The sequence below is a fragment of the Eubalaena glacialis genome, chromosome X (genome assembly GCF_028564815.1).
Source record: "Eubalaena glacialis isolate mEubGla1 chromosome X, mEubGla1.1.hap2.+ XY, whole genome shotgun sequence".
In the NCBI taxonomy this organism is placed as follows: domain Eukaryota; kingdom Metazoa; phylum Chordata; class Mammalia; order Artiodactyla; family Balaenidae; genus Eubalaena; species Eubalaena glacialis.
In genome coordinates this window covers 42,881,718-42,909,496 of record NC_083736.1, presented here as the reverse complement: position 1 = coordinate 42,909,496, position 27,779 = coordinate 42,881,718, and the positions used below count along the sequence as shown (strand labels likewise).

The window sequence follows — 27,779 nt, the reverse complement described above, 5'->3', positions numbered from 1 at the left end:
TTTGAATAAAGTTTATAGTTTGAGTAAATAGTATTTTACCCATGTAAGTTTCTTAGTTTCAACAAATGTATCATGCTTATGTTAACATAAGAGGAAGGTGAGATTCAAAACTCTCTGTACTACCTTTGCAATTTTTCTGAAAATCTAAAATTATTCCAATATACAGAGTTTATTTTAAAACAAAAATGTCTAGTAGAGTCTCATCTCACTCAAACTAGAAGCCACAGTCTCTACAGTGGCCTACAAGGTCCTATATAATCTGATTCCTCCTTTACTACTTCTCAGGTCTCATCTATGTTTGTTGAATAAATGAATGAATGACCCTCTAAAACAAAGGAACCCACATCTGACTAATCATCAGAACCATCTGGGGAACTTTTTAAAATGCAGATTCCAAGGGAATATCTCAGAGATATTTGAATCAGTCTTTCTGGGGTGGGAGGTGGAAATTTAAATCTTTAACAGCACCCCAGACGGTTCTGAGAATCAGTCAGATTTGGAAGATTCTCAAGATGAAAAACACAATGAATTCTCTCATTAGGCTGTCAAATAGCTTCATTAATTGAAAGGAAATAATTATGACTACTTTAACTGAAGAGGAAAACTTAGAGACTCTAAAGTATAAACTATTTGAAATAAAAGTGAATTTTCAAAAGAATAAGTCCATCCCCCTGCTAAGAACAGTGGTTTGCAACTGGGAGCAATTTTGTCCCCCACGGGGCATTTTGCAATGTCTGGAAACATTTTTGGTTGCCATAATTGGGGCAGTGTCCTATTGGTACCTAGTCAGTAGAGGCCAGAGATGCTGCTAAACATCCTATAATGTACAGGACAGCCCACCACAGCAAAGAATTATCTAAAATGTCAACAGTGCTGAGGCTGAGAAACTCTCCTCAGAATGACTGATGGCCACTTTTACATAAGGACCCAATCCATCCAACACCTGCTGGAATATCTCCACAGACAGCCTGCTCATTATTCTACATCAATCAATGCACTATTGGGCAACTTAAAATTTTTCCCCAACTTTTCTTTTGAAAAATTCCAAACATTATAGAAAAGTTGAAAGAATAACAAACATCCATTTGCTCTTCACTTACACCCATCAAATGTTAACATTTGGCCACGTTTGCTTTGCCACACACTATACACATACACACACATGCACACACAGACGTGCACAAACACACACACTTTTTTGTTTTGCTGAGCCATTTGAAAATAGCAGACATCATAACACTTCAGCATGCATCTCCTATGTAACCACAGTACCACTATCATACTTAAGGATACAATAATAATTCCAAAATATCATCCTCAAACTTCCCCAGTTGTCCCCAAAATGACTTTTACAGCTTTATAGTTCACCCCACCCTAATCCAAAATCCAATTAAGGTTCATTCCTTGCATTTAATTATTAGGTTTCTTTTAATCCAGAACAGTCCCCCATTGTTTCTGTTTTCCAGGACATTGTCTGAAGAGTCCTAGCCAGTTATCTTGTAAAATGTCTTCTATTTTTGATTTGTTTCAGTTTCCTCATGGTGTCATTTAACATGTCTCCAGATTTCCTTTCTTTCCTATAAACCAGAAATTAAGTCTTGGCTCGATTAGATTCAGGTAAAATATTTTTGGCAAGAATACTTCATAGATGATGATGTGTATTTCTCATTGCATCACATTAGGAGAAATACAATGTCAGGCTGCCCTGCCATCAGTGATGCTAAGTTTGATCACTGGGTTAGTGTGATGATCATCAAATCTCTGCTCTAAAGGTACACTTCCCATTTGAATTAGAATGTATAAGTATCCTACTTTTTATCAACTTTTTACCCCAACAGTTTTAGCATCCACTGATAACCTTTGTCTGAATTAATTATTACATCGGGGGTTAGAAAATGGTGATTTCTGAAGTCTATCATTCCTTCTACATTTATTAGCTCAGAGTATTCTATAAAGAGCAGAAGAGCTTTCCTTATTCCCTCTCCCCCCCAACCCCCCCTTTTTTGGTGCTTAATACACATTTATTAACTGAATACATTAAATACTGTTGATTTTTCAAATTAGATAAAAAGCATGGGCTGATGAGTTTTATGGAGATATTTCTCAGATTATAAAAACAAATTTTTCAACAGAAGATTTGTGACTACTTAGATAAGAAACTGATTATTACTGTGAGCCAATTTGGGGTCCTGGAGAAAGGGTCATTTCAAGCTAATGGAAGAGTGCCTCTTTTAATAGAGGATAGGAAGCTTCTAGATCATGGGAATGTCTAGCAGTCATTCATGATATCCGTGTAGACCATATAGTTAGGTTGATTCCAAGCAGACTGGGCACGCTGGTCCATAGTTCAGTGCCAATTTCCTCTCCCCTCTTTTTTATTATCACTATGGATGCATGGATTTCTATTGTTGTTTAATCAATTCCCTTCATTATTGTTTTTGATGCTCAAATTGTCCCAAATTTGGCCAGTGGAAACTTCTTGAGACTCCTTCAAGCTGGCTCCTGTGACCTTTTGACATGACTTCATTAGTCTTTGACCACTTCCTATGGACATCTCTGGTTTTAAAAGCTGTTTATATGATATTTATTTGCTGAAATTCCTATAACATCTGTCCATTGGTTTTGGTTCTACTTTTTGCAGGAACAGAACATTTTATTTCTTCCATGTGGAATGTTATGTGACTTAAACACATATTATAGCCGGGTTGGAGCAATTCTGTGAAACCGCTTCACTAACATTACACAAGTATATAAATCATTAATTTAGGCCTACTCATATGCTCACTTCATCCCTAATCCTCACACTTTAGGATGTCTATTACACACACTTATTACTTAATTCAATTTCTGAAAGCTGCTGAGAGTTTAAAGATTTGTTTCCAAGGTTCCATCAAATTTTCCCATATCAAAATGGCTGCATCAAAGGAGCCGGGTCATAATTTCCTATATATGATCTGGGATAGATTCATGCACTGGTTGGAGCCAGCCCTTGGTACTACTAGAGTAACCACTAAAGTATATGAAATACTGCATTAATACTTAAGGGCCGAATCGCACCCAGCATTAGTTATTAAAGTTATCCTAACAATCCTCCAATATTTTCATACAGGTTTTTGCAGTTTATTACAACTTATTTATACATAAAGAGCATGTAGATGCAGATGTGCCCTCTTTCTAGGGTATATCCAATCAGCATTACCTATTACCATATATATTTGCTCAGGCCGGTCAAGAAAAGCCTGATGAGCCTAGAGCAAACAATGTCCCTGCCCTAATAGATGAAAGGTACTCTGTCTTCTAGAATACATAGAGGCAAATAGCAACACTTCAGGAGGGCACAGGAACTCTAGTTCCTCTGTTTGTAGACATATTTCCGGTATCTGACAACTTAATCAGATTGTGTTAAATACACAGAATAGTATACTGTTTTATTTATATTTCTTATTCCTTTTCCAGTATGGTCAAAGCACACTGAAGGCAGAAAGAATCCTTATCAAGTGCTTTGTAACTCTGGGCAGGGAGAAGGAAATGGTCACTCACTATAGTACAATAATAATAATAAAATAATAATTTAAAATAATAAAATACATAATAATAAAATGTGACTTTCAAGAACGAAGATGATTCAACAGGGAAAAAGAAACCTAATGCCTAATTTCTAGGTAATTACATATGGCTTTTCGAATGATGTGAAATTTTGACATTTCTGAATAGTAATAGGAAAAACATAAAACAAATGACAAAGAGAAGACAATGTAAGAGAAATACTAAAGGCAAGAGTAAATCAAATCAGCAGGTCAAGGGAAAAACCACAAAAGTATACCAATCATCCAGAAGGTACCTTTGTTCAGAAGAGGAAGGAAGTCAGGTGCTTTTTCCCGAAAAACCCTTTGAGCATCTTCAGCTTTCATTGACACCTCCTTTGTCTGAACCAGGAAAAAGCCTTTACCAACCAGCTGTGGGAAATAAAATTTCATTTACATTTTTAAATGACCTGAGACTAAAACAATATTTTCCTATTCTACAATTTTTCTGTATAAAATGCAACACAGTGCTCTGATTTTTGTTTTAGTTATAACTGTAATTAATTCAGGGTGTTTGCTATAAACAAGTTTTCACATACACAAGATTCTTTCTTCCAGATGGGTGGTTCCGATTAAGAATTAGTACTGCCACTCCAATAAAGATGTTAAAAAAATAAAAAAGAGTTAGTACTGCCTACTGTTACAATTAAGGGTCAAATAAATGTAAATTAGCCCTCAAAATTTTAAACTTTATTTAAAAAATTTTGTTGACTGAAACTAACAGAAGCTTTAGTTTGGTGATACTGTCCAGTGAGAGGAGAATGGTTAAGTAAAGTATGGTACATTCACAAGATAAAATACCATAGTTTGTTAAATATAACAAATAATAAAAGGGGGAGAGCTTATATAATACTGTTAATTTTAAAAAGCATGATTCAAATTTATATAGTATAGCACAATAATGCTAGAATACATTTATGGAGTACTTACTATGTGCCAGGCAGTTTTATGTGTTCTACAGGTAAAACACGTTTAACCCTCTCACGAGGCAGGTACTATTATTACTCTCATTTTACAGATGAGAAACTAAAGCACAGAGTGGTTAAGAAATCTGCCCATGGTCACACAACTCTTCAGGGACAGAGCTGTGACTTGAACTCAATTAAACTGATTACAGACTAAATAAATTAAAAATTATTCCTACAAAGACAATTCAAGGTACAGCACATTATGGATGATTTTTAAACTTATTTCTACTCTTCTTTATTTCTACAGTTCTCTACAATGAGTACACATTAATTTTTTAAATAATTATGAAAGTAGTTTTTAAAAATGCAAAGCGATTCAACCAATTAAAGCCTATTGAGTTTTTAATTATAAAAGTAACAAATAGGCTCAATACGGAACATTTATTTTTTTTTAAACATTTTTAAACATTTAAAAAATAAAAAACAGAAACAAAGAAATATCAACCAAAGTGCTACCAAAGATGCCACTGCTATATAGGTATACTTACTTTTTTTTTTTTGGCCATGCTGTGTGGCTTGTGGGATCTTAGTCTTAGTTCCCCTAACCAGGGATGGAACCCGTGCCCCCTGCAGTGGAAGCGTGGAGTCCTAACCACTGGACCACCAGGGAAGTCCCGGTATACTTCCTTTTACCCTTCTGGTTTTAATTTTCCCCCATTACAGAAATAATGCATGTTTTATGTAAAATCCATAGAGCTACGAACAAGAAAAGAAAACCCTGCTCTTAATCCACTTCCTAAAAAGAACCACAACTGTCAACATTTTAGTATATATAACTCTCCAGACTTATCTACTTTAAAAAAAAATCAGATACGTAACATTCTACAAATTTTCACTTATTCGGTTGTGAACATTTTCCAACTATTCTACTATAAAATCAGTTTTAATGGTTGATAGTATTTCATTCTATGGCTACGTTATTCCATACCATTTCATCAAATTGGATTCAAACTCAAATCCTTTTCCAGAGCCCTCAATGCTGCCTCAGAAAAAGAGAAACATCCATAAAAAAGTAGCAGAAAATTACATAAACATCACTGCCAGATAATGACTGCAAAGTTACTTAAATTATCAGAAACAATCCCACATCTGTTTCTAATTCTCTAGACTGCTCAATACCTCTCATTTTATAGTCAGACACATAAACTGTCAAAAGTAAGATGATTAATTCAAAACACTGTTACCTAAAAACAATGAACTATGAAACTAGTATATTTATTTTGATATTTCACTGCAGACATGTGAAGAGACTCTTTTTCATGAAAATTCTTCTACTTTTAAAGACTTGAAAATAGAGGTAACTACCCAACTTAAATTATACAATACTTCCAAACAATTCAAACTACTTTTACTTTAATTTATCCTGTGCTTATCTGTGATATAGTTAAGAGGCAGCAAGAAATCTGATTTTTAGGTAAGAAAACCGAGGCCTAGTAACTTCTCTTGACTCCTATGGAATGTGCTTTCTGGTTTACCCAGTTTTTCTGGACTTCCTACTCTCTCAAGTTTTACACTTCCTACCTTAAAAAATCATTATGATATGTTTAATTTATGAAAACACTATGAAACAAAATTCTGTGCTACTCCTAGGGTTTAACAAAACCAGAGTTAGCAATCACAGTTCCAGTCTAAGCTGTTCTAAGACATTTGTGTTATGATACGAGAAAAGATTCAAGTTTCATTTTTTTCCGTCTCAGCATTAACTAGCTTCTACACATATTTTCCAGGGAACTCGAGCTTCATTTTTTAAAAAATATGTAATCACTCTCTTGATATGTAAGTTACTGGTCTTTCAGCACGTTGTGATACCCTCTTCACATGTACTTAGCGTTTTCTTCTTTTTGTTCTCTTAATTCTGTGATTTCAGAATTAGTTAGGATAACTCTAGCCAAAAAGTCCCAGGATTTTTCCTTCTAGGCTGGAGGGTAGTATCTGCCTTGCCTCCACACACTTTCGGTCACATTCCAGCTCCACCAGGCATTTATCAACTTTCCTTTACCACTGAGGCAGCATAATAGCATCATGCTTAAGGGTTAAGACTATGGCCTACAAAGCCAAACTGCCTGGATTTAAATCATGGCTCTGTTACTTACCAGCAAGTGACCTTTTGCAAGTTACTTACCTTCTCTGTGGCTCATTTTTCTTATCTGTATAAAGAGGAACAATGGCACCTATTTCATAGGTTATTCCTGAATTAAGTGAGTTAATTCACTTAAATACTGTACAACAGTCACCTGACGTATAATAAACACTGTATTAACTGTTAGCTATTATTATTATTGTCATCATTTTTGTTACTGTTATTGTTGGATTTTTATTTAAGTTATTTTGTAATCCAGAAGGACATCTAAAGAACATCACTCTTCCTGGTCATATTGCAAAAAGTGCACACAACAGTGCCATTTCATACAACAGATATCAAAAGTTAAGGTTAAGAACATCTGATGACTCATGAAGAATGACAGTGTTTGTTTTGATGGTTCTTTTCTTTAAACATACTGTACATTCTTTATGACCTCTCCTCATTATCTACCAAAAAGGAGTTTAACCTGAATAATTACCTCTCTTGAAGACTGTATGTAGATTTTTAAAAAAATCACCATACAGTATAATGAAAATGTTTACCTCTCAGATGTTGGATTAACATGTGATTAGATAGCTCAAAGGCCAGAGCACTTTTTCTGTATCTCACCAGATCCATAGCACATTTTTATCAGATTGGCAAAATCAAGAAAGAAAATATCAAAGTCTTAAGATTATACTTGGCTTCTGTTGTTTTGAAAACTGGACCTCAGATATACTTTGTGGATTTCAGACATGAGTTTTCTACATTGTAGAATGTATAAGCTACAGAGAGGTGGTCATTTTTCTAGTTTTTTTTTTTCTAAAACCATTCCTTTTGACAGAAGTGTTACAACTTAAAAAAAAAATCCATTCAAAAAGAGTTTTCCATTCACCTCTCCATTTCTGGAAGTTTGATTTTTAAATTCAAACAGACTCTTTCTGAAGAAAGCCTGATTAATGGCTAATCAATACATCCTACTGCCGCCTCCCCACTGGAGGAACTGCTGCTTCTGGAGCCCCTAACCTCCACATCCCCATTTATTTTTCAAGTGAAAGCTGCTACCCAAAGAACCCTTCTCTACTCCTGAAAGCACTAAAAGCCCCTGCTCATGAGTCCACAATCTCTGCTGTCCCAGCTGCCACCTCATTGTTTCACACCAACTTCCTCTTCATGGCAATAGGGCAAAGGAAAGTAATGTGGAGGTTGCTGTCAGTCAAAACGGGCTCCAAAAGTTGTATGCCTAAATGCCTTTCCCACACCTTAAACAGTTAAAAACTCCAAATAAATTTCCCCACTAAATAATTATAAAAGGTCATCCTTTACTTTGCAGTACTACTTTTGTGAGCTCCCATGGAAATCAGTTATGATAAAGAATGGAAGTTCTTTGAGGGCAGAGAATTTTGTCTATTTATCTCCACTCCCAGCATATATTTCATCAGCTCTAAACTGCCATCAATTGTAAGATGCATTTCAGAGAAGCAAAACTGTGGAAAACAAAGGTGCATCCTATAATCAATGAAAGATGGTGACAGAGTAACCTGCACATAATGAGTGCTTAACAGATGCTTCCTGAATTGAATTGTTTTTACAAAGTTTCTTTGGGAAAGTATTTGAGGCCTAAGCAACTAGCTTACAGATAAATCTGTAGGGGGCAGAGGACTATAATTTAAGAATTGCCTGTATTTCTAATAGCCAATTTGAAAAGAATGGACGCTCTCCAGAAAGTGGTGTGTTTCTATGCAGGTGTATGTCTGTTTCTCTTCTCTCTCTTCTCCTTACCTCATCAATTAGTTTCCTGGCATTTGCGATAGTATAATCACCAGCAAATAATACCACTAAGCATGACTCATCACTGTTCTTCTGTCTCTGACCCCGGGACACTGGAACGATACTTCTACTGGCTTCTGTGGAAAGGCGGACAGCTTTGAGCTCTTCGGCAGTAGGTAGAGGAACATGGTCCTGAATGACAGCATCTTCTGGAAGAAGGCTCCAGTTGAGTTCTCCTGACACAGGTGTAAAGTCATGAATGTTACTCCAGGTATTATTGAAGATACTGAGCCCTGCATCTTTGAACTGGAAAGCTAATTCGGGGTAGTACCACTGAAAACAGCCAAACTTGATATTCGTGGAAGACTCAATAATGGGCTGAGTGGCACAGCACAAAAAGACTTCCAGCTTTCTACAATCCCGCACACGAAACTGTTGGCAGGCTAATGCGCTCTTGCAATCTCTGCAATTCCGGAAAAACACACTGCCTTTCACCGGTCCCAGAAAAATGACACAGTTAGTACAGTCATCAATAGTAACTGTAGCAGAGTGATCAAAAATATAGATGTTACAGTTCTCACAGTCTTGAATGAGAAACTGTTGTCCTGCCACTTTCCCAGGTAAGCGACCTACTGTTTCATCCTTCAGTCCACTGAACATGTAGTCTTTCGGATCAACCTGCAGGAACAAACACAGACCTTGAGTATTATTGACATTATTCAGCAAACATTAATTGTCTATTGGGAGTCAGGAACGATTTTTATTGCTAAAATAATATGTTCCAACTCTTACTGACTTTGCGACATAATAAGAAAATGAGCAGGACAAAAATTTTTTTTAATAAATACATAAAAGGCATGGGGGGAAGAAAGGGAGAGGAAACTGTTATAGATAAACAAAGACTCAGGACATACCAACCAAATGATGTGTGGACATTGTTGGATCCTGTTTTAACATCTCAACTGTAAAAGTACTTTTTGGAAACAATTGGGGAAATTCTCATACATACACACAGCATACCGGATGATATTAAGGAATATTTCAGCTTTGAGCCTTTTCTTTTTCTGATGCTTCACTTTTAAAAAACTCCTGCGTCTTTAAAACTTCTGAACTTGGAAATACACCCAGATTGGAACATGTTTCTCTATCTTTCCATAAATTGATGCCTGGGTCTTAGTTTCTAAACCCTGACTGATTTCTGCAATATGCTACAGAAAATGGAAGCACCTGAAGGCCCAAGAATCACTATATGTCAGAATTTGCATCTACAAATTTGACTGAAACATTTACTGAGCTACTCCTACAATGTAAATTTTTCAAATTTCACCATTTCCATCTTTAGGCATTTTAAACTAAAGCTCACAGAATCTTTTAAACAGTGTGCCTGGAATCTGTCACATTATTTTTTAAATTTTAGCTGACCTCTCAAAATATAGTCATTAAAAGACCATTTTGATTTTTCTAAATTACTTTTAAATCTACTTGCACTGTCTTAACCTCTTCGTGAATATTAAATTTCATACAAAACTATTCATGTACCAGAAACAGGCTCCCATAGGTACGGTACACAAAAACTTGATTATTTACAAAGGATAATTTAATCATCTTAATCATTAGCAAACTAGCTTAAAGTGACTTATTTAGTATTACACAATAAATGTTGTACTCATCAGTTTTACACAATGTACTAGAAGTAGTATTGGTCTGTAGCATGAGGCAATAAAAGAGACACCTGTTTTCTAGTCTCAATTTTGTCACCTATGAGCAACATGAATGAAAAAGGCACTTTAACCTTCTAGATCTTCATTCAACCATTCAGCCATTTGAACACCCAATAGGAGCCAGACATTGTTTTAAGCACCAAAATGAATATGACCAACTCTTTCCATAAAAGAAGTGAACACTAACCTAAACAAATGATTTTAAAACAACCTGGCTGTGTAATGAGAGATGCTCAGAATATTCTGGAAATACAGAGGAGGGACACCAGGCGCAGGGGAGGTAGGGGTGTAAGACGTCCTGTGCAAAGTGAGAATGAATAAGCTCAAGTTCACCAGGTAAAAGGGGTAGGAGTAAAGGATCCTCCCTTCCCGTATCAGGCAAAAGTGAAAGAATGAAACAAAAGAAAACTCTTCAGGGAGTGTGAGGAAAAGTGAACATGGTTTGGCGTTACCAGTGATACTGCAATGGGAGCAAATGAAGCTGGAGAGGTAGGCAGGGGCCATATTATGAAGCTTGGAAGTTCTCCGTGGACAAAGGGGTACCACAGAATGATTTAAATAAGCAAAATTTACATTTTAGGAAGATTATTCTGGTAAGAATAAGGACAAGTGGCGTGTGGATCGGAGAGGCGGCTGCAGTCATCCAGAAAGGGCTGGAACTAGAGCAGTGGTTAGCAGGGAAGAGGAAGATGGAATGAATTTGAGAAATACTGAGGAAGGAGAATCAGCCAATTTAGTAATTCAATGGCTGTAGGAGGTAAGGCAGAAGGATGGGTCAAAAATGATTCCTAGTTCTCTAGTCCAGTATTTTTCAACCTTTTTGACTACAATTCACATTAGTACATTCTCCAGCACAGCCCAGTACACGTATGTATGAGTATTTGTACATGTACACATACCAATGAAAGAAAAGTTTCACAAAATAATATTTACCCTTATTTTGTGTTAAACCCCAAATATTTTCTATTATCCCCACCCACAGGTTTGAAGAAACACTGCTCTGGTTTATGTGATTGGATGTTGGTAGTGCCACACACCAAAAAAAAAAAAAAAAAAAAGAAAAGAAAAAGAAAATATAAGAGGCAGCACAGGTTTAATATGGGAAGAGGTGTTCAAGCTATTCCATTTCTAGGATTTTACAGGTGACACACATATATAAAGGTACAGTGTTCCAGTTTGGTCTCTATCAAGATACTGAACTAGCATAGCTGCTGGCTCCCAGTTATCCAAGATCAATCTCAAATGGACCAAGTAAGAAAAACACCAAGAAAAGGGGAAACTATGAGACACCCCTGTGGTGGGTGTGGGAACAGAAAACAGAAAAGGAAACTCAGATTTCTTCTCTTGCTTCTCCCCTTCCCAAATCTTGAGACCACAATGCTTCCCCTACACCTGCTAGGACTCAGACCTCTGGTCCAGATTTCCCTGGGAGCAAATTCAGGGCAGGGCAGAAACCCTGTGCTGGTGAAGAGCTGAGAAAAATGGGTGGGGATTAACTTTGACAGTGGTTCAGGACCTCTCCAGATCCTCAGAACTGGCAAATTAAAATCTAAGGAGTGTCTTCTAATGCTGCTTCTCAAGTATTGATTGGTCAAGTGAACCAAAAAAAAAAAAAAAATCAACAAGGATCTAGGAGATCCAAACCACACAATGAACAAGTTTGAGTTCTGCACCCAACTAGTAGAGTATACTCACATTTTTTCTCAAGCACACATTGAAGGATTTTTTAAAAAATCATGTACTAGTACTAGATCATAAAGAAAGCCTCAACAAATTTTAAATAATAGATAACTTACAGGCTATTATATGCAACCAAGATGCAATTAAATTAGAAGTTAATAACAAAAGATACTTTAAAAAATCTTTGCCTATTTGAAAATTTAAAAAACACACTGCTAAATAACTCAAGGATTAAAGAAATCATAATCAAAACCTAAAAATACTTAGGATTAAATGTTAAAACACAAGCTATGGAATGCAGCAAAAATGGTGCTTAAAAAGCTACAATAAAAACTCTCAAATTAATGAGTTAAATGTCCATCTTAAGAAATTAGACAATAAATAGTAGAATAAACCTACTTTCTGTAGTAGAAGGAAAAAAGATAAAAATAATGGAGAGATTATTGATTTAGAAATCAAATATACAATAGAAAACATCAGCAAAGCCCCAAATAGGTTTTTTTTGGGGGGGAAAAAACTAAAAATTGGGAATTCCCTGGTGGCCCCGTGGTTAGGGCTCCACGCTTCCACTGCAGAGGGCATGGGTTCGATCCCTGGTCGGGGAACTAAGATACCGCTAGCTGCGCAGCATGGCCAAAACAAAAAAACAAACAAAAAAACAAAACCAAAAATTAGGCAAACTTCTGGCATGAATGATCAAGAGAATAAGAACAAAAACAGTATGAATGAAAGGGGCATATAATTATAAATAAAGTATAAGTTAAAAAGAGAATAACAACAACTATATACCAACAATTTAAAAAACATTTTGTCCATGAAATGAATGCATCTCTTAAAAAATAACTTACCACAGCGAATTTGAGAAGAAGTTAAAATTTTAAATAAAAAGCTATTACTACTAAAGAAATAGAAGCCGTGGCTAAAGTGTTCCCACAAAGAAAACACCAGGCCCTGATGGCTTTATAAGCAGATTCTAGTTTTATTCATCCCAATTTTATGCAAACCTTTAAAGACAATAGAAAAAGAAGCAACAGTCCTAATTCATGCTACTAGTCTGTCCAGCAAGAAATGAGAAAAACAAAGACATAACAAAAGAAAATTTTAGGTCCATTTCACTCATGCCTATAGATGTTTTTAAAAAATTGTCAATTAAATCAATCCTATAAGACGAGAGAGCACCACAACCAAGTTGGATTTGTCTCAGGTTGTGTAAAAATGGTTCATTATTAGAAAACCTTTCAATGTAAGTCACTACTATGTGATATCAACTCACATTTTAGTCCTAACTCCTATCACCCTCCTATGGGAACTTTATTCTTCAGTAGATCTGACGCACTTGCTGTAACTTGTCTATGCCCTCTGATGCTCCTTTGCCCAGAAGGCTCTCTCCTAGTTCTTCTACTTGCCCACCTGTCACACTTTTCCTGTGACGCTTTCCAGTTCCCTCAACCAGAAGCCTGCTCTCCTTTTTCTGAGTACCTACATTACATTAAATACCAATCTACATCCCCTTATGTATCTAAAACTTTGGGCTTGAATCCTGTAACCAATCTATTTAAAACAGAAACACCTCCTCCAACAATATTACCTCTTTACCCATCTTTATTTTTTTCCAAAGCACTTAGCTTCTTTTTAACACACTATATATGAACTGTATTTATTGTCAGTCTCCCTACTGCCCTCCATTAGAACATAAACTACATGAGTGAAGGGATTATCTGTTTTGTTCACCCGTTTTCCCCAGCACTTAGAACAGTGCCTGGCACCACAGAGGCCCTGCACACATAATTATTGAATCCATTTTAACTACTTAATCTTCATTACCTCAGAGTATAACCAGAAGTAGGTGGTCTCCAGGTATCTCTTGAATAAACAAATATGAAGGGTAACTGAGATTGATGATTATACACTTCTCCATACCCCATCTCTCTACTTCATCCCCAAAGAAGACAGACTCTGAAATGTATTTTTAGGGACATTCACTTAGGTCACTGTTCAAGTTGGCCAACTTCTGAGTAGGAAGATAACTATACACAAAGCCAGGCAGAGGCACTCCTTTTAATGTCAGTCCTGGGTCTCTCCATTTTACATACTCTTCTGTCCCTACCTGCAGTAAAAGGAGGCTGAGGCTGCCTTCCACTTGGTAGAGCCAGTGGAAGGGGATGGGAATGTGGTCATGGAGTAGGCTAATGGGATCTTGATCTAGTCAGGAACATGCAAGAGTGGTTTAAGTTGGTTCTGCTTTAGGCCTTAAGGAGGATAAAAAACGTTCTCTGGTCTTCTTCAGCTTGTCTTCTCAGCACCAGTCTACCTCCCAAAGTGGGAGTGAGATGATCTAGAGGGCCACCAATAGGTTTTTTTGAAAAGGAGTCCAGGAGTTGGCCTGTCTCTACCAAGGCCTCAAACTCAATGAGCAAGGGGAATCTTCAAGCTTCAGTTTATGGTTTCTCTCACTGTACCAGAAACTCCTTAAAACTTTTATGTAAAATTTTGTGTGTATTTTCCTGGAGAATTGATTTGGGCTTCAAGATTCTGGCTAAATTATCTTTGCCTAAGACACAGACAGCAAGTTCAAAAGTTTGCAAGCATATTTATCTCAGAATTAAATAGGAAACAAACCACTGTTTGGATAAAGAGAAAAAATAAAAGTTAATACTTCTTACTTAAAGGAATTCAGCTAATTTTTTGGCATGGGAAATGATATATATTATAAATGTACAGTATTAAACAGAAATTTCAACTATATTAATTATAATATATTATAATTAGTACTATATTAGTAGTTGTAGTTGAGACTTGTTGCAAATGCAGAAAGAAAATCTATTCTTAACTTTAAAATTACTGAGCTGCTGTCTTAGTCTGCTTGGGCTGTGTTATGGACTGAATGTTTGTGTCCTCTCAAAATTCATATGTTGAAGCTCTAACCCCCCAATGTGATGGTATTTGGAGGTAATTAGATTTAGATGAGGTCATGAGGGAGGGGCCCTCACGATGGGATTAGTGTCCTTATAAGAAGAGATCTCTCTCTCTCTCCATGCAGGCAGGCACCGAGGAAAGGCCACGTGAGCACATAGCAAGAAGGCGGCTGACTACAAACAGGAAGCAGGCTTTCCCCAGTAAGAACTGCAGAACTCTTGGCACACTGCAAGTCCGTCCAAATCCCTGCACTAACAGACTTGACCAAACTCTAGCATGGCTTCTACTAGCACAAAGCTTTGTCCCTAGAATGACCCCAGGTCCCCATTAAAATACCTGCCTGAGGAAGCTCAACTCCACAAGAAATTTTACTATTTGTTCTAGCCAACATCTGATGATAGGCCACTGACCTCCATTTCTTAAAGCATTTACTAAAAAGGGCTTACAATTGTGACTGTATCTCTTACTAATGAGAAGTGTCCTTCTCAAGGACCTGAGATCCATTCCTATGAAATGTAATTATTAGGAAGGATAGGGCCTCTGTTTACCAGTCTCTGTGGGAGGATAAGATCCTAACTTCTAAAACTGCCAGCTAACACGGCTGGCCTAATCTTATTTACACAGACCAACTTTGTAATTTTTCACTTCTCTGACTCTACTGAGTCCCTGCTCTCCCCACTCCCTCATTCTTCCTTAAATGGCTTAAGTCACCTCTGCACAAATCAGAATGGAGCTCAGCTCCTTCCCCTGTCAGTAGTTACTGAACAAAATCTGTTTTCACTGCTTTAACTAATGTCCAGCTGTATTTATCTCTGACACCAGACACTGGATCTGTTGGTACCTTGATCTTGGACTTCCCAGCCTCCAGAGCTGTGAGAAATAAATTTCTGTTGTTTAAGCCACCCAGTCTATGGTATCTTGTTACAATGGCCTGAGCAGACCAAGACTGGCTGCCATAACAAAATAATACAGACTGGGTAGCTGAAACAACAGAAATTTATTTCTCACAGTTCTAGAGGCTGGGAAGTACAAAATCAAGGTGCCATTGTGGTTGGCTTCTGGTGAGACCTCTCTTCTTGTCCTGCAGATGGTTGCCTTCTTGAATTATCCTCACATGGTCTTTCCTGGGTGGGTGCATGGCAAGCTTTCTGATGCCTCTTCATATAAGGACACTAATCCTATCAGATCAGGGCCCCATCGTCATGACCTCATTTAACCTTAATTACTTCCTTACAGGCCCCATCTCCAAACAGAACCACACTGGGAGTTAGGGTTTCAACATATGAATTTGGAGGCGGCTGGGGGGGTGTGGTTGGGAACCACAAACATTCAGTCCATAACTGCTGCCAATGCTGAGGAGTTAAATGTGATTTACTACTCTACATATTTTATCTAGACACCTCAGTTCTCGTAGTTCACTGGGTGAAATTAATCCTATAGCTAAAGAGTTCTAGACTATAAAATTATTTGGACTATTATGATCTACAAAGGAGAAACTTAGGATTTACGTTGCTGCACTTACTTTCTCAACAATTCCTGAAAGCTCTTCAAAACAAAAAGTGATAATAAAAAACTTGAAGCTTAGTACCATAATTTTGCAAAAGTTACTAGTTCTCAAAGTGACCAAAATCACAAACGTGAAAGGTGAAGTTTTTAAACTACTTTTTCACAAGAGTCACTTATGAAGTGAGCTTAGCTTAGGTCATATTTCTAACTACAATGCTTGAAAGGTAGTGGATATACTCTCAAAAATCAAAGAAACATTTCAGGAGTTGGAATTCACCTGATATAGCTAAAAAACTAAGGTAAGTATTATTTTCCTAACAGAAAACAAAAGTGAACATCTTATTCTTTCACTGAGCAGTTATGCAAATTTTTCATTAAAATTCACCTCCACAGTTAAACTTCCATAGTGATAATCTGAGATGAAATAATGGCATTTGTTAGTTTTAATGGAAATCTGGTCTGGGTAGAAGTTCAAAATAAGACTCAGGAGTATAAGGAGCACTATATAGGCACCAGGCACCATTCTAAGTGCTTTATAATCATTCACTCAATCCTCATAAAAACCCCTATGAGGGTTGTATACTATAATTACCTCTATTTTACAGATGAGAAAATTGAGGCACCCAGAGGCTAAATAACTTACCCAAGGTCACACAGTAAATGCTTGAGCTGAGTCTCAGACCTAGGCAGTATGGCTCCTAAGTACATTCTCTTGGCTGCTTCTTCGTATTCAACCATATTCAAACAGAAACCAATGTTTACTAGGTGAATAAATCAATGGAACAGAATAGAATTTAAAAACAGACTTATGTATATATTGACAAAGGTGCAAAGGCAATTCAATAGAGAAAGGATAATCTTTTCAACAAATGGTGCTGGAACAATTAGACATCTATATGTAAAAAAATAAAGAATCTCCCATACCTTGTATCATATTTAACAATTAACTCAAAATGGATCATAGAACCTAAATATAAAACCCCAAACTCTAAAACTTCTAGAAGAAAACAGAGGAGAAAACGTTTGTAATCTTGGTTAGGCAAAGATTTCCTAGATGTGAAACCAAAAACATGATCCATAAAAGAAAAAACTGAAAATTGGACTTTTATCTAAATTTTGAAAACTTTTGTTCTTCAAAAGACACTATTAAGGGACTTCCCTGGCGGTCCAGTGGTTAAGACTCCGAGTTTCCACTGCAGGGGGTGTGGGTTCGATCCCTGGTTGGGGAACTAAGATCCCGCACGCTGCGTAGCAAAAAAACAATAAATAAAATGTGAATCTTTAAAAAAAAAAGACACTATTAAGAGAAGGCAAGTCACTATTTGGGAAAAAAATATTTGCAAGACACACATGACAAGGGACTTGTATCCAGGATATGTAAAAAACTCTCAAAACTCAATAATAAGAAAACAAATAACCCAGTAAAAAAAATGGGCAAAAGGTTTTAATAAACACTTCACCAAAGAAAATATACAGATGGTAAATAAGTACATGGAAAAATGCTCCACAAATAATTAGTCATTAGGGAAATGCAAATTAAGCCACAATGAAATACCACTACACTCCTATTAGAATGGCTAAAAATTTTTTAAAAACTGACCATACCAAGTGCTGGTGAGGATGCAGAGAAACTGGATTTCTCATACATTACTGACGGGAATGCAAAATAGCACAGCTGCTTTGGAAAAGGGTTTCGCAGTTTCGTATAAAGTTTAATATACAATTTCCATATGACTCAGAAATCCTACTCCCAGGTATTCACTCAAGTGAAATGAAAGCTTATGTTTATTCAAAAACCTGTATGCAAATGTTTATGGTAGTTTTATTCATAATTATCAGAATTTGTAAACAACCTAAATGTCCTTCAACTGGTGAATGGATAAACAAATGTGGTAAATCCATAAAATGGACTACTACTCAGCAATAAAAAGGAACTCCTGATACATGCAACAACATGGATGAATTTTAAATGTGTCATGCTAAGTGAAAGAAGCCAGACTCAAAAGGTTACCTACTACATGATTCCATTTATAAGACATTCTCAAAAAGACAAAACTATAGGGATAAAAAACAAATCAGAGGCTGGAGGCAGAGTTGACTACAAAGGAGCATGAGGAAATTTGGGGGGGATGATGGTACTGTTCTATATCTTGATTATGGTGATAGTTACATGACTGTGTTTGTCTGTCAAAACTCACAGAACTGTACACTTTAAAAGGGTAAATTTTACGTTATATAAATTACACTTCAATTAAAATAAACAAATTATTTAAAACTTACACATTGTTAAGTCAGTTTCAAGGCAACATAGTTACCTAGCTGAAAGGTAATTTCATGAGTGAAAATAACAAATACCAGTACCTTGATCTTATATACATTGATGACAAGAGAAGGTGAAGTATTATACTTATATAACACACCATGTTGCTAAATATATAACCACAAAATAGAATTATGAAATTTTAGGATTAGAAAGGATTTTTCATATCATCTAACTGATTTTTAATCTAATTTTACATCCTGTCACATTCTCTCTGTTCATTCAGATTTGCCTGAATGCTTCTATCGATGCTTACCTCTTCTCTTAAGATGCTCAAAGAATTAAAGAACTGGAAGGGATCTTAGGAAATTGAGGGCTGGAAAAGCTAAATGACTTGCCAGTGAGATACAGTACAGGGCAGAATGCAAATTAAAACCCCAGTCCCATACACTTTCCACTCCATGCGCTTTTCCCCTTTTCCCACTTTATATGAGTGAAGAAATTGGAACCCCCATACACTGCTGAAAATGTAAATGGTGCAGACACTTTGAAAAACAGTTTGGCAGATTCTCACAAAGTTAACCATAGAGTTACTATATGACCCAGGAATTCCACTCCTAAGTATATATCGAAAAGAAATTAAAACATATGTCTACACAAAAGCTTGTACACAAATATTCATAGCAGCATTATTTGTAATGGCCAAAAAGTGGAAACAATGAAAAGCCGAATGTCCATCAACTAATGAATGGATAAACAAAACGGACAGTAAAATAAATAAAATTTATTTATAAATAAAATGAAATAAAATATCTACTCTGTTAATGTCATTCAGCAATAAAAAGGAATAAACTACTGATATATGCTTTAATATGGATGAATCTCAAAAACACGCTAAGTGAAAGTAACAAAAGACCACATATTGTATGATTCCACTGATAAATGTCCTAAATAAGCAAATCTATAGAGATAGAAAGTAAAACTGTAGTTTCTAGGGGCTAGGAGGAGTGAGGAGTAACTACTTATGGATCTGGGTTTCTTTTGTGAGGGACAAAAATGTTCTAAAATTAGATCATAGTGATAGTAACATAACCCTGTGGACTTGCTGAAACTATTGAATTGTACACTTTAAATCAGTAAACTGTATGGCATATGAATTTATCTCAATAAAGCTATTTTAAAATGAATAAACAAAGAACTAGTTACTTCCTTTAAGCAGCAAAAACTTTATGTAAAGGATTTAAAACATGTCGACAAGTTTGACACTTCTCCCATCAAGAGGTCCCCTCCCCTTGGATGCAGGTGGACATCTGTGATTGCCTCAACCAACAAAATATAGCAGAAGTAATGCTACATCACTTAAGAGGCTAGTTAGAAAAAGCCATGCAGCTTCTGCCAGTCTCTCTTAGGACACTTGCCCTGGGAACCCAGCCATCACGCTGTGGGGAAGCCCAGGCTACAGGAAGAGGCCTCTGGCCCTTAGCCCCAGCTGAGCTTCCAGCCAAAAGCCAGCATCAACTTGCCAGCCAGCTCTGTGATTAAGTCATATTGAAAGCAGATCCTCCAACCCCCAGTCAAGCTGCTGCAGCTGATGCCAGATAAAGCAAAGAGCCAACCCGGCTAAGCCCTACACAAATTGCAGAGTTGTGAACAAAATAAGTACTTGCCATTATTCTATGCCATTAAGTTTTGGGGTGGTTTGGTATGCAACAATGGATAACTAGAATACCTCACGTACTTAAAAGGCTAAAAACAGCATCTAGCCCCCTACTCAATGCAGACACTTCTTTCTACTAGGTCTCCATCCAACCTGTGCCTGAATGTTTTGACCAACATGGAGATCAGTTCTTCACAAAGCCACCCTTTCCACTGAAGAACAACTCTGGGAATTATGATCTGCCTTATACTAAGACTGGTTCTGTCCTGCCCAATCTCTGGCCCAAGTTCTATCCTCAGAGGTGACCAGTACTGTCTAACCCTCTTTCTCAGGACAGGCCTTTACCTTATTAAACAGTAGAGAAATTTTTACCAGGTTTGATTTTATAACTGAGGAACCTGAATGGACACAAGATGTGTTGTCCATACTCAAAATCACAATTTTCATACCTATGCCATCATTTCTATTGTCTAGAAAGAGTATTGGTATGAATAACTAGAAAATGAAAGCTACTTTTCTGTACTACTCATCTTCCCTTGATACTTAAATATTTCCTGTTTTAACTCAAAAAAGCCAGTCAGCTCTTCAAGGGCAGGGAAAATAATTCTTATAATTTTGAGTTTTCCTTGGTGTTTGAGAACATATATATATATATTGAATAATTTGCCTAGCTATGGGAGGCAGCATACAGATAACAAGGATAAAAGCATTTCCTTCCAAATGATTTAAACACAGATCTTACAATCCAAAAATATTTCTCATCATGTCAATGTAGTAATTGTACAATAAGCTTTTTTTTCCAAGTCAGCAATAGAAAATGAGCTTCTTACGCTGTTGATTACAGTATACCAGTTGTCATGACAACACTGAGTCCCCAAACATTCTTTCTAATTGAGACAATTTCTTCTAGCTTCAGTCCCCTAAGACTGACCCAATTACACAAGTCAAAACCCAAAACCCAGAGGGTGCCTCTCAATAAAGATACTCTGATCACACAACCTAAGGAAAAATCTAAACACCAATTTTCCAAGTTGCAAGGAAACTTTTCAGGCAATGCATTTTTTTTTTTGCACTTTCTTTTTACAGCTAAGTCTTACAAGTTGAATGGTAATTGTCTGATATAACTTTAAAATTGTTTATGTTATAGTCCATGATCACATTATAGAGACCTAAACTTTTAATACAAACCATTCTGTTAATATACATCCAACGTATCTCATTTATGTTCTCTGGGCTGCATTTGCATCCCATTCCTTTTAAGGTACAATTAAAATCTTCTAGGAGCAAGCAAGACCATGCTAAACTCAGTAAAAGTATCACTGGACTAATACAGAACATTTGCACACTACCCATACTGACCTCATGAGAGGTAAGGAGCTAGAAAAAAATCTTTAAAATCACATAAAATTTAGCAGGCTATCATAAATTAGAGGTACCCTAGAGTGAATTCTTAGTAATTCCGGAAGAAAAAGAAAAAATTCCCAAAAGAAAAAGCAATGTTGGGAAATGTGGTATCTCCACTGTCTCAAAATGTAAGCTGGTAATTCTTTCTCTAATAGTCCAGAAGATTTTTTAAAGGGGTTGTTTTCAGACAGAAAATATAGTATTTTCCACTCTTACATTATAAAACGCTGCTATCAAGTATGGATAAAAGAGAATTAAATAAACAGACCATGCAACCCTGTGAAACAGGGGCAGAAAGATGGGGCTGAGAAGTCTGTAAAAAGCGTCCAATTTTTAAAATCTGACACTTGGAGAACAGAGTTTATGTGAATACATTCTGCTGGGGACTGGAAATCATGTGGGATGGTCTATGAAATCAAAACATTAGTAAGACATTTACTATAAAGTAGTCATGGATACAGATATGTTTATTAAGCAAGGAGTTAACTATTCATAACACTCATTTAAAAGTCTTTTTTGTTTGGATGAGAAAAATAATTGATGGATCTATCAAAGTATTTTACTAAACACAAATGGAGAACTATGTAGAAAGAGGAAGCATTATGAAATTTATGACTAAGTGCGCTTTGTGTAAGACTAGTGGACGTGTTCAAAGCTTTTTCGTTTCTGGCTACATAGAAAAGCAAAAATTAGGGCATTTTCATTCATGAAAGCAACAGTAAAATATTGCCTGGCTTATGCTGGTTATTTTCACCTTACGGTCTTAACACACATTCCAAGGCTGATTCCATTTTCATTATTCCTTTCGGGTAAGTGGAAGAGGAGGTCATACAAAGCTGTATGTCAAACGGTCCACTTCGTCATTGAGAAAATTCAGCAGTGGAATATATCAGGAGGCACCAAAGAGATTTCCTGGCTAGGGCAGACAAAAGAGAAAACAACCACAGAAAGAACACAAGCCGCGAAAGAGATGAGATCAGTCCCATGTGTAACTCGAGGACTGGACAAAACCCCGCTCGGCGCTGCGAGTGAAACGAGATGTGAGATTTGGGGCATTCCGGGTTCTCCTTCCTTCCCTGGAGTCCATCCTTGGACCGGAGGGCAGGATGCACAGAGGAGGGCAAGCCCGAAGGGTCCATCTGCCTGGACAATGAGCTCTAGGGCCCCTTCCAGCGCTGCACCGCCCTCCGTGGAGCCCTCTCTGACGCTGAATTTCACGGCTCCCCCAAAAGTCATTCACTCCGACTTCAACTACTCGCGGGAGAGAGCGAGCGCGCAAGAGCGGCAGCTGCTGGGTCCGCCCCCTCAGCGCTGCCCGGCCGCTGGGGACCCTTGCCGAGCGGCTCGGGAAGGCTGAGACCAGCCGCTACGGGACTTTGGTTACCTTCTCGCGCTGGTCCCAGCTGTACTGCTTCGGCCGCTCCTCCTCGCCCTCCGGCTGCGACTCCTTCTCAGCCTTCCGCCTCTTGGAGAAGAAGCAGCCCATGGTCCCGGCCCGCGGGGTCCCACTAGCCGCTACTCCTCGCCGGCGCGCTGGCTCAGACACCTCCTGGAGTTGTGGCGTGAACCCCGGGGGCCCGGGCCCCGCAGCTCTCCGGACACCGCCCCGCGGAACCGCCCAGCCGCCCGCAGCCTCGGTTAGCCGACCAGGCCCCAAACCCCTTCTCTTTTTCCTCTCAATCGCCTTGACGACCCACCGCAGCCAATGACCGCTCAGCGCCCGGGGAGCCAATCCAAGTCCCGCGAGCAGCCCTGTGCGGCCTATGAAGAGAGGCCGACTTACGCACACAGCCATTCCGCGCCCGGCTCCTGCGCCAGCCCCCAGGGGCGGGCCCGGTCGGCCCAGATGCACTCACAGCCGACCCCGCCCCCAACCCTGCCCCGCCCCTCCTAGGACTCAGAGGGGCTGTTCCGCTGCCGGGAGTGCAGCCTCGGCAGCCAGGTCTTTTGGCCTTAGGTTCTCAGTTTCCAAGTTCTAGACGCGGGAGGGCTCCGTAGTTGAACATTAGACTTCAGTTTTGTGGTGCAATTGGTGAGGGAACAAGAATTCCTGCTGACGCAGGAAGGGCCATGAAATTCGCATGCCTCACTCTTCGTCACCCATTCCCCGACCCTCCTTGCCCGACGTCTGGCCAGTGTCACCTCCTCGGGAAATTTCCCCAAAGACCTTCCCGACCCTCCTTGCCCTCTCTTATGTGCTGTCTTAGAATTTCCACGAATGACTCTAAAATTGAAGAAGAACTTAGAAAAATAATTATTTTTGTATCGTCTCCTTATTGGAACTGTGAATTTCTTGAGACCAAAAGCCCTGTCTTTTTCTTTTATTTAATCCCCCAAGCCTTGCTCAACTCCACACTAGTTGCTCAATAAAACGTTTGTCGAATGAATGCTTGCACACTAGTGAAGGAAACATTTACAACCTTTCCCTATTCTTTCCCAAAGAAAGTGACTAAAGTGGGGCGGAGGTGGTGGGGTGGGGGGAAGAGTAATGGTAAAGGGGTTCTCCTCATGGAGTTTATAGCCTGGTGGAGGACACAAGCGTTGCCATATAAACTATCAGATCTGTTCTCAGCAAATGGTATAGGGTTTGTCTGAAGATATTTTTAAAAATATATACTAAATATTAGCATTTGCTATACTTGGGTTGAATGTTACTACAATACACATGTATTGCTTGTGTAATAGAAAAGGTAAGTTGTTGGTTTAATTCTCTGAGCACAGTATTTTGGCATTTGGTCGGACATCAAATGCAGATTAGTTTAGACTCAAATTTGGTTATCTTTCTGCTTTCCCACACTTATTCACATCTAGTGTATGTCCTAAATGAGCCTCTGACTTAACTCGAGCATTAAGAATGTTCCCTTTTTCACTTCCTGCCTTTTATTGCACAATCAGGAAGAAAAGTGCGTGTGCTCAAGTATTAGAAATGACTGTAAATTTAAGTTCCAGATCTTAGGCAACAGAGTCTTCACCGGGTGCACACTTTTTCTTCCTCAGAGTGAGATGAAAAGTCTATGTGAGGATGTTTTGGATAAGACCCTTAGATGTTTTATATTCATAGAAGGTTAAAATTGTGATCCATTGCTGCGTAGTACAGTGGAGGAAACAGAGGTCCACAGCGGTGAAGGGACTAACCTGTGGTCACAATGAGAGTGGTTAGACAGGTTCTATAAAAATCCAGAGCCTGTGCTGTCCAGTGCTCCCTCCTCCTAAATTTGTTCCTTTCTGATTCATCTGAAAGAAAGAAGTAAAGAAGTACCTGCTTAGGCCTTCTGATGCCTATGGAGCTCTGTCCCACAGTGATGTTGTTCCTCTTAATGAACAAACAACAAAACTAATTTTAGAGAAACAATCCCTAAAACTCTCGTAGTTTTGAAGTATTCATTAATGAGAGACTTAAACCTAAAACAAAATTTATATCCAACAGTGATCTTTTCAGGGACCCTTAAACAAAGTGACGATAAAATCCCCTTTCTGTTAAATCGCATCCCACCATCACCCCTGACCAAAAGCATATACACATGGCTGAGACAGTCATCCCACCCTGATTCCTCATGGCCTTTCTGTCCAAGTGCATACTACAATTTCTTTATATCTTAGTTCAGATTCTCAAGGGAGATAACCAGATAAACTGCTGGCCAATCAATAGAATGGTTACCCACCGGTCAACTGTGCACCCCTGGTCTAATTGCTGCAACCACAAGGATGAGTTCTATATTGCAAACACAAGTGGGAAGCAGGTCCTGGAAAGGGCACATGTGCTGGCAGCCCTAACTCCGCAGAGTCCAGACAGAAATTGGTCGCTCCTTCTGTTTATATTCCTCCTCCTACTTACACTCTTGTGACTTCTTTTCTATAGAAAGCTGCCCTTCATGATCAGCCAAACAGATAGATGTTCATCTGTATTAAAAAGTTGGGGGCTTCCCTGGTGGCGCAGTGGTTAAGAATCTGTCTGCCAATGCAGGGGACACGGGTTCAAGCCCTGGTCTGGGAAGATCCCACATGCCGCGGAGCAACTAAGCCTGTGAGCCACAACTGCTGAGCCTGCGCGTCTGGAGCCTGTGCTCCGCAACAAGAGAGGCCGCGATAGTGAGAGGCCCGCGCACCGCGATGAAGAGTGGCCCCCGCTTGCCGCAACTGGAGAAAGCCCTCGCACAGAAACGAAGACCCAACACAGCCAAAAATAAATAAATTAATTAATTTAAAAAAAATCATCATCATTAAAAAAAAAAAAAAAAAGTTGGGTTGTGGGTTTGCACCTGGCCACAGGCTCCAGACATGGTCTGGGTCCCCTGTGTTTCTTGACCACAGAAGTGACATTGTTACCTCTCAGAAGACAGTCCTGACAACATATATCTTCACAGCATGAATAAGCCAAGTACCCCAGCAACAGCGGCTGGAAAAGTCCCTTTTCTTGAGTTGACCTGACACAGGCTTATTCACTCTGCACTCACCTAAGGAAACACTTTGCAAGTGAAGGAGAAGGGAGGAGAGGAGTGTTTCCATGATCCATTGCTGCATAACAAACTTAATGGCTTAAAACAACGATTATTTATCTTCCTCATGAATCTGCAATTTAAGCAGGGCTCAGTGGGGACAGCTCAACTCTGGTTTCATGCAGCATCCAAAGCCTCAGCCAGGATGACTCAAATGGCTGAATCATTCTACATGAAATCTCAGAGCCTCTCCATGTGATCTCTCTAGCAAGGTAGCCTTAAGTTAGTCATATTTCATACACCATACTGAAGGCTCCAAGAATAAATGTTCCATGAGACCAAGGCAGAAGCTGCAAGGCCTCTTATGATGTAACTTCAGAAATCACACATCACTTCCTCTGGATTCTATTAATCACACAGGGCTGGCCCTGACTCCCTCAGGAAGGGAACTAAACAAATGCATGAATACTGGAAGGCATAGATCTTTGGGGTGTCATCTCAGAGGCTGGCTACCATAGCGGGAGTCGGTTGTGTCACTAGTATTACATATGTACTGAAGAAGAGAATTGGGAGGTTGAAAAAAATTGTACAAGCAGATAACTTTTTTCTTTTAATAGATTTTTTTTAAACATCTTTACTGAAGTATAATTGCTTTACAATGGTGTGTTAGTTTCTGCTTTATAACAAAGTGAATCAGTTACACATATACATATGTTCCCATATCTCTTCCCTCTTGCATCTCCCTCCCTCCCACCCTCCCTATCCCACCCCTCTAGGTGGTCACAAAGCACCGAGCTGATCTCCCTGTGCTATGCGGCTGCTTCCCACTAGCTATCTATTGTACATTTGGTAGTGTATATATGTCCATGACACTCTCTCACCCTGTCACATCTCACCCTTCCCCCTCCCCATATCCTCAAGTCCATTCTCTAGTAGGTCTGTGTCTTTATTCCCGTCTTGCCACTAGGTTCTTCATGGCCTTTTTTTTTTCTTCCTTGGATTCCATATATACGTGTTAGCATACTGTATTTGTTTTTCTCTTTCTGACTTACTTCACTCTGTATGACAGACTCTAACTCCATCCACCTCATTACAAATACCTCCATTTCATTTCTTTTTATGGCTGAGTAATATTCCATTGTATATATGTGCCACATCTTCTTTATCCATTCATCCGATGATGGACACTTAGGTTGCTTCCATGTCCGGGCTATTGTAAATAGAGCTGCAATGAACATTTTGGTACATGACTCTTTTTGAACTATGGTTTTCTCAGGGTATATGCCCAGTAGTGGGATTGCTGGGTTGTATGGTAGTTCTATTTCTAGTTTTTTAAGGAACCTCCATACTGTTCTCCATAGTGGCTGTATCTATTTACATTCCCACCAACAGTGCAAGAGGGTTCCCTTTTCTCCACACCCTCTCCAGCATTTATTGTTTCTAGATTTTTTGATGATGGCCAATCCGACCGGTGTGAGATGATATCTCATTGTAGTTTTGATTTGCATTTCTCTAATGATTAATGATGTTGAGCATTCTTTCATGTGTCTGTTGGCAATCTGTATATCTTCTTTGGAGAAATGTCTATTTAGGTCTTCTGCCCATTTTTGGATTGGGTTGTTCATTTTTTTGTTATTGAGCTGCATGAGCTGCTTGTAAATCTTGGAGATTAATCCTTTGTCAGTAGCTTCATTTGCAAATATTTTCTTCCATTCTGAGGGTTGTCTTTTGGTCTTGTTTATGGTTTCCTTTGCTGTGCAAAAGCTTTTAAGTTTCATTAGGTCCCATTTGTTTATTTGTGTTTTTATTTCCATT

At 38.4% G+C, this 27,779-nt stretch overlaps 1 protein-coding gene across 1 annotated transcript in view; it reads right to left on the bottom strand.

Moving 5' to 3' along the window:
- The window catches only part of RP2 (RP2 activator of ARL3 GTPase), a 38,068-nt gene extending 14,856 nt beyond the window's left edge, over positions 1-23,212 (bottom strand). The window contains exons 1-3 of the mRNA XM_061178827.1: positions 22,913-23,212; positions 8,397-9,062; positions 3,842-3,956 (exon numbers count right to left, since the gene is read on the bottom strand). Coding sequence (XP_061034810.1) covers positions 3,842-3,956; positions 8,397-9,062; positions 22,913-23,014 — 883 coding nt within the window. The 5' untranslated portion in view covers positions 23,015-23,212. The remainder of the gene's footprint in view (positions 1-3,841; positions 3,957-8,396; positions 9,063-22,912) is intronic.
- Between the last annotated feature and the right edge of the window lie 4,567 nt (positions 23,213-27,779).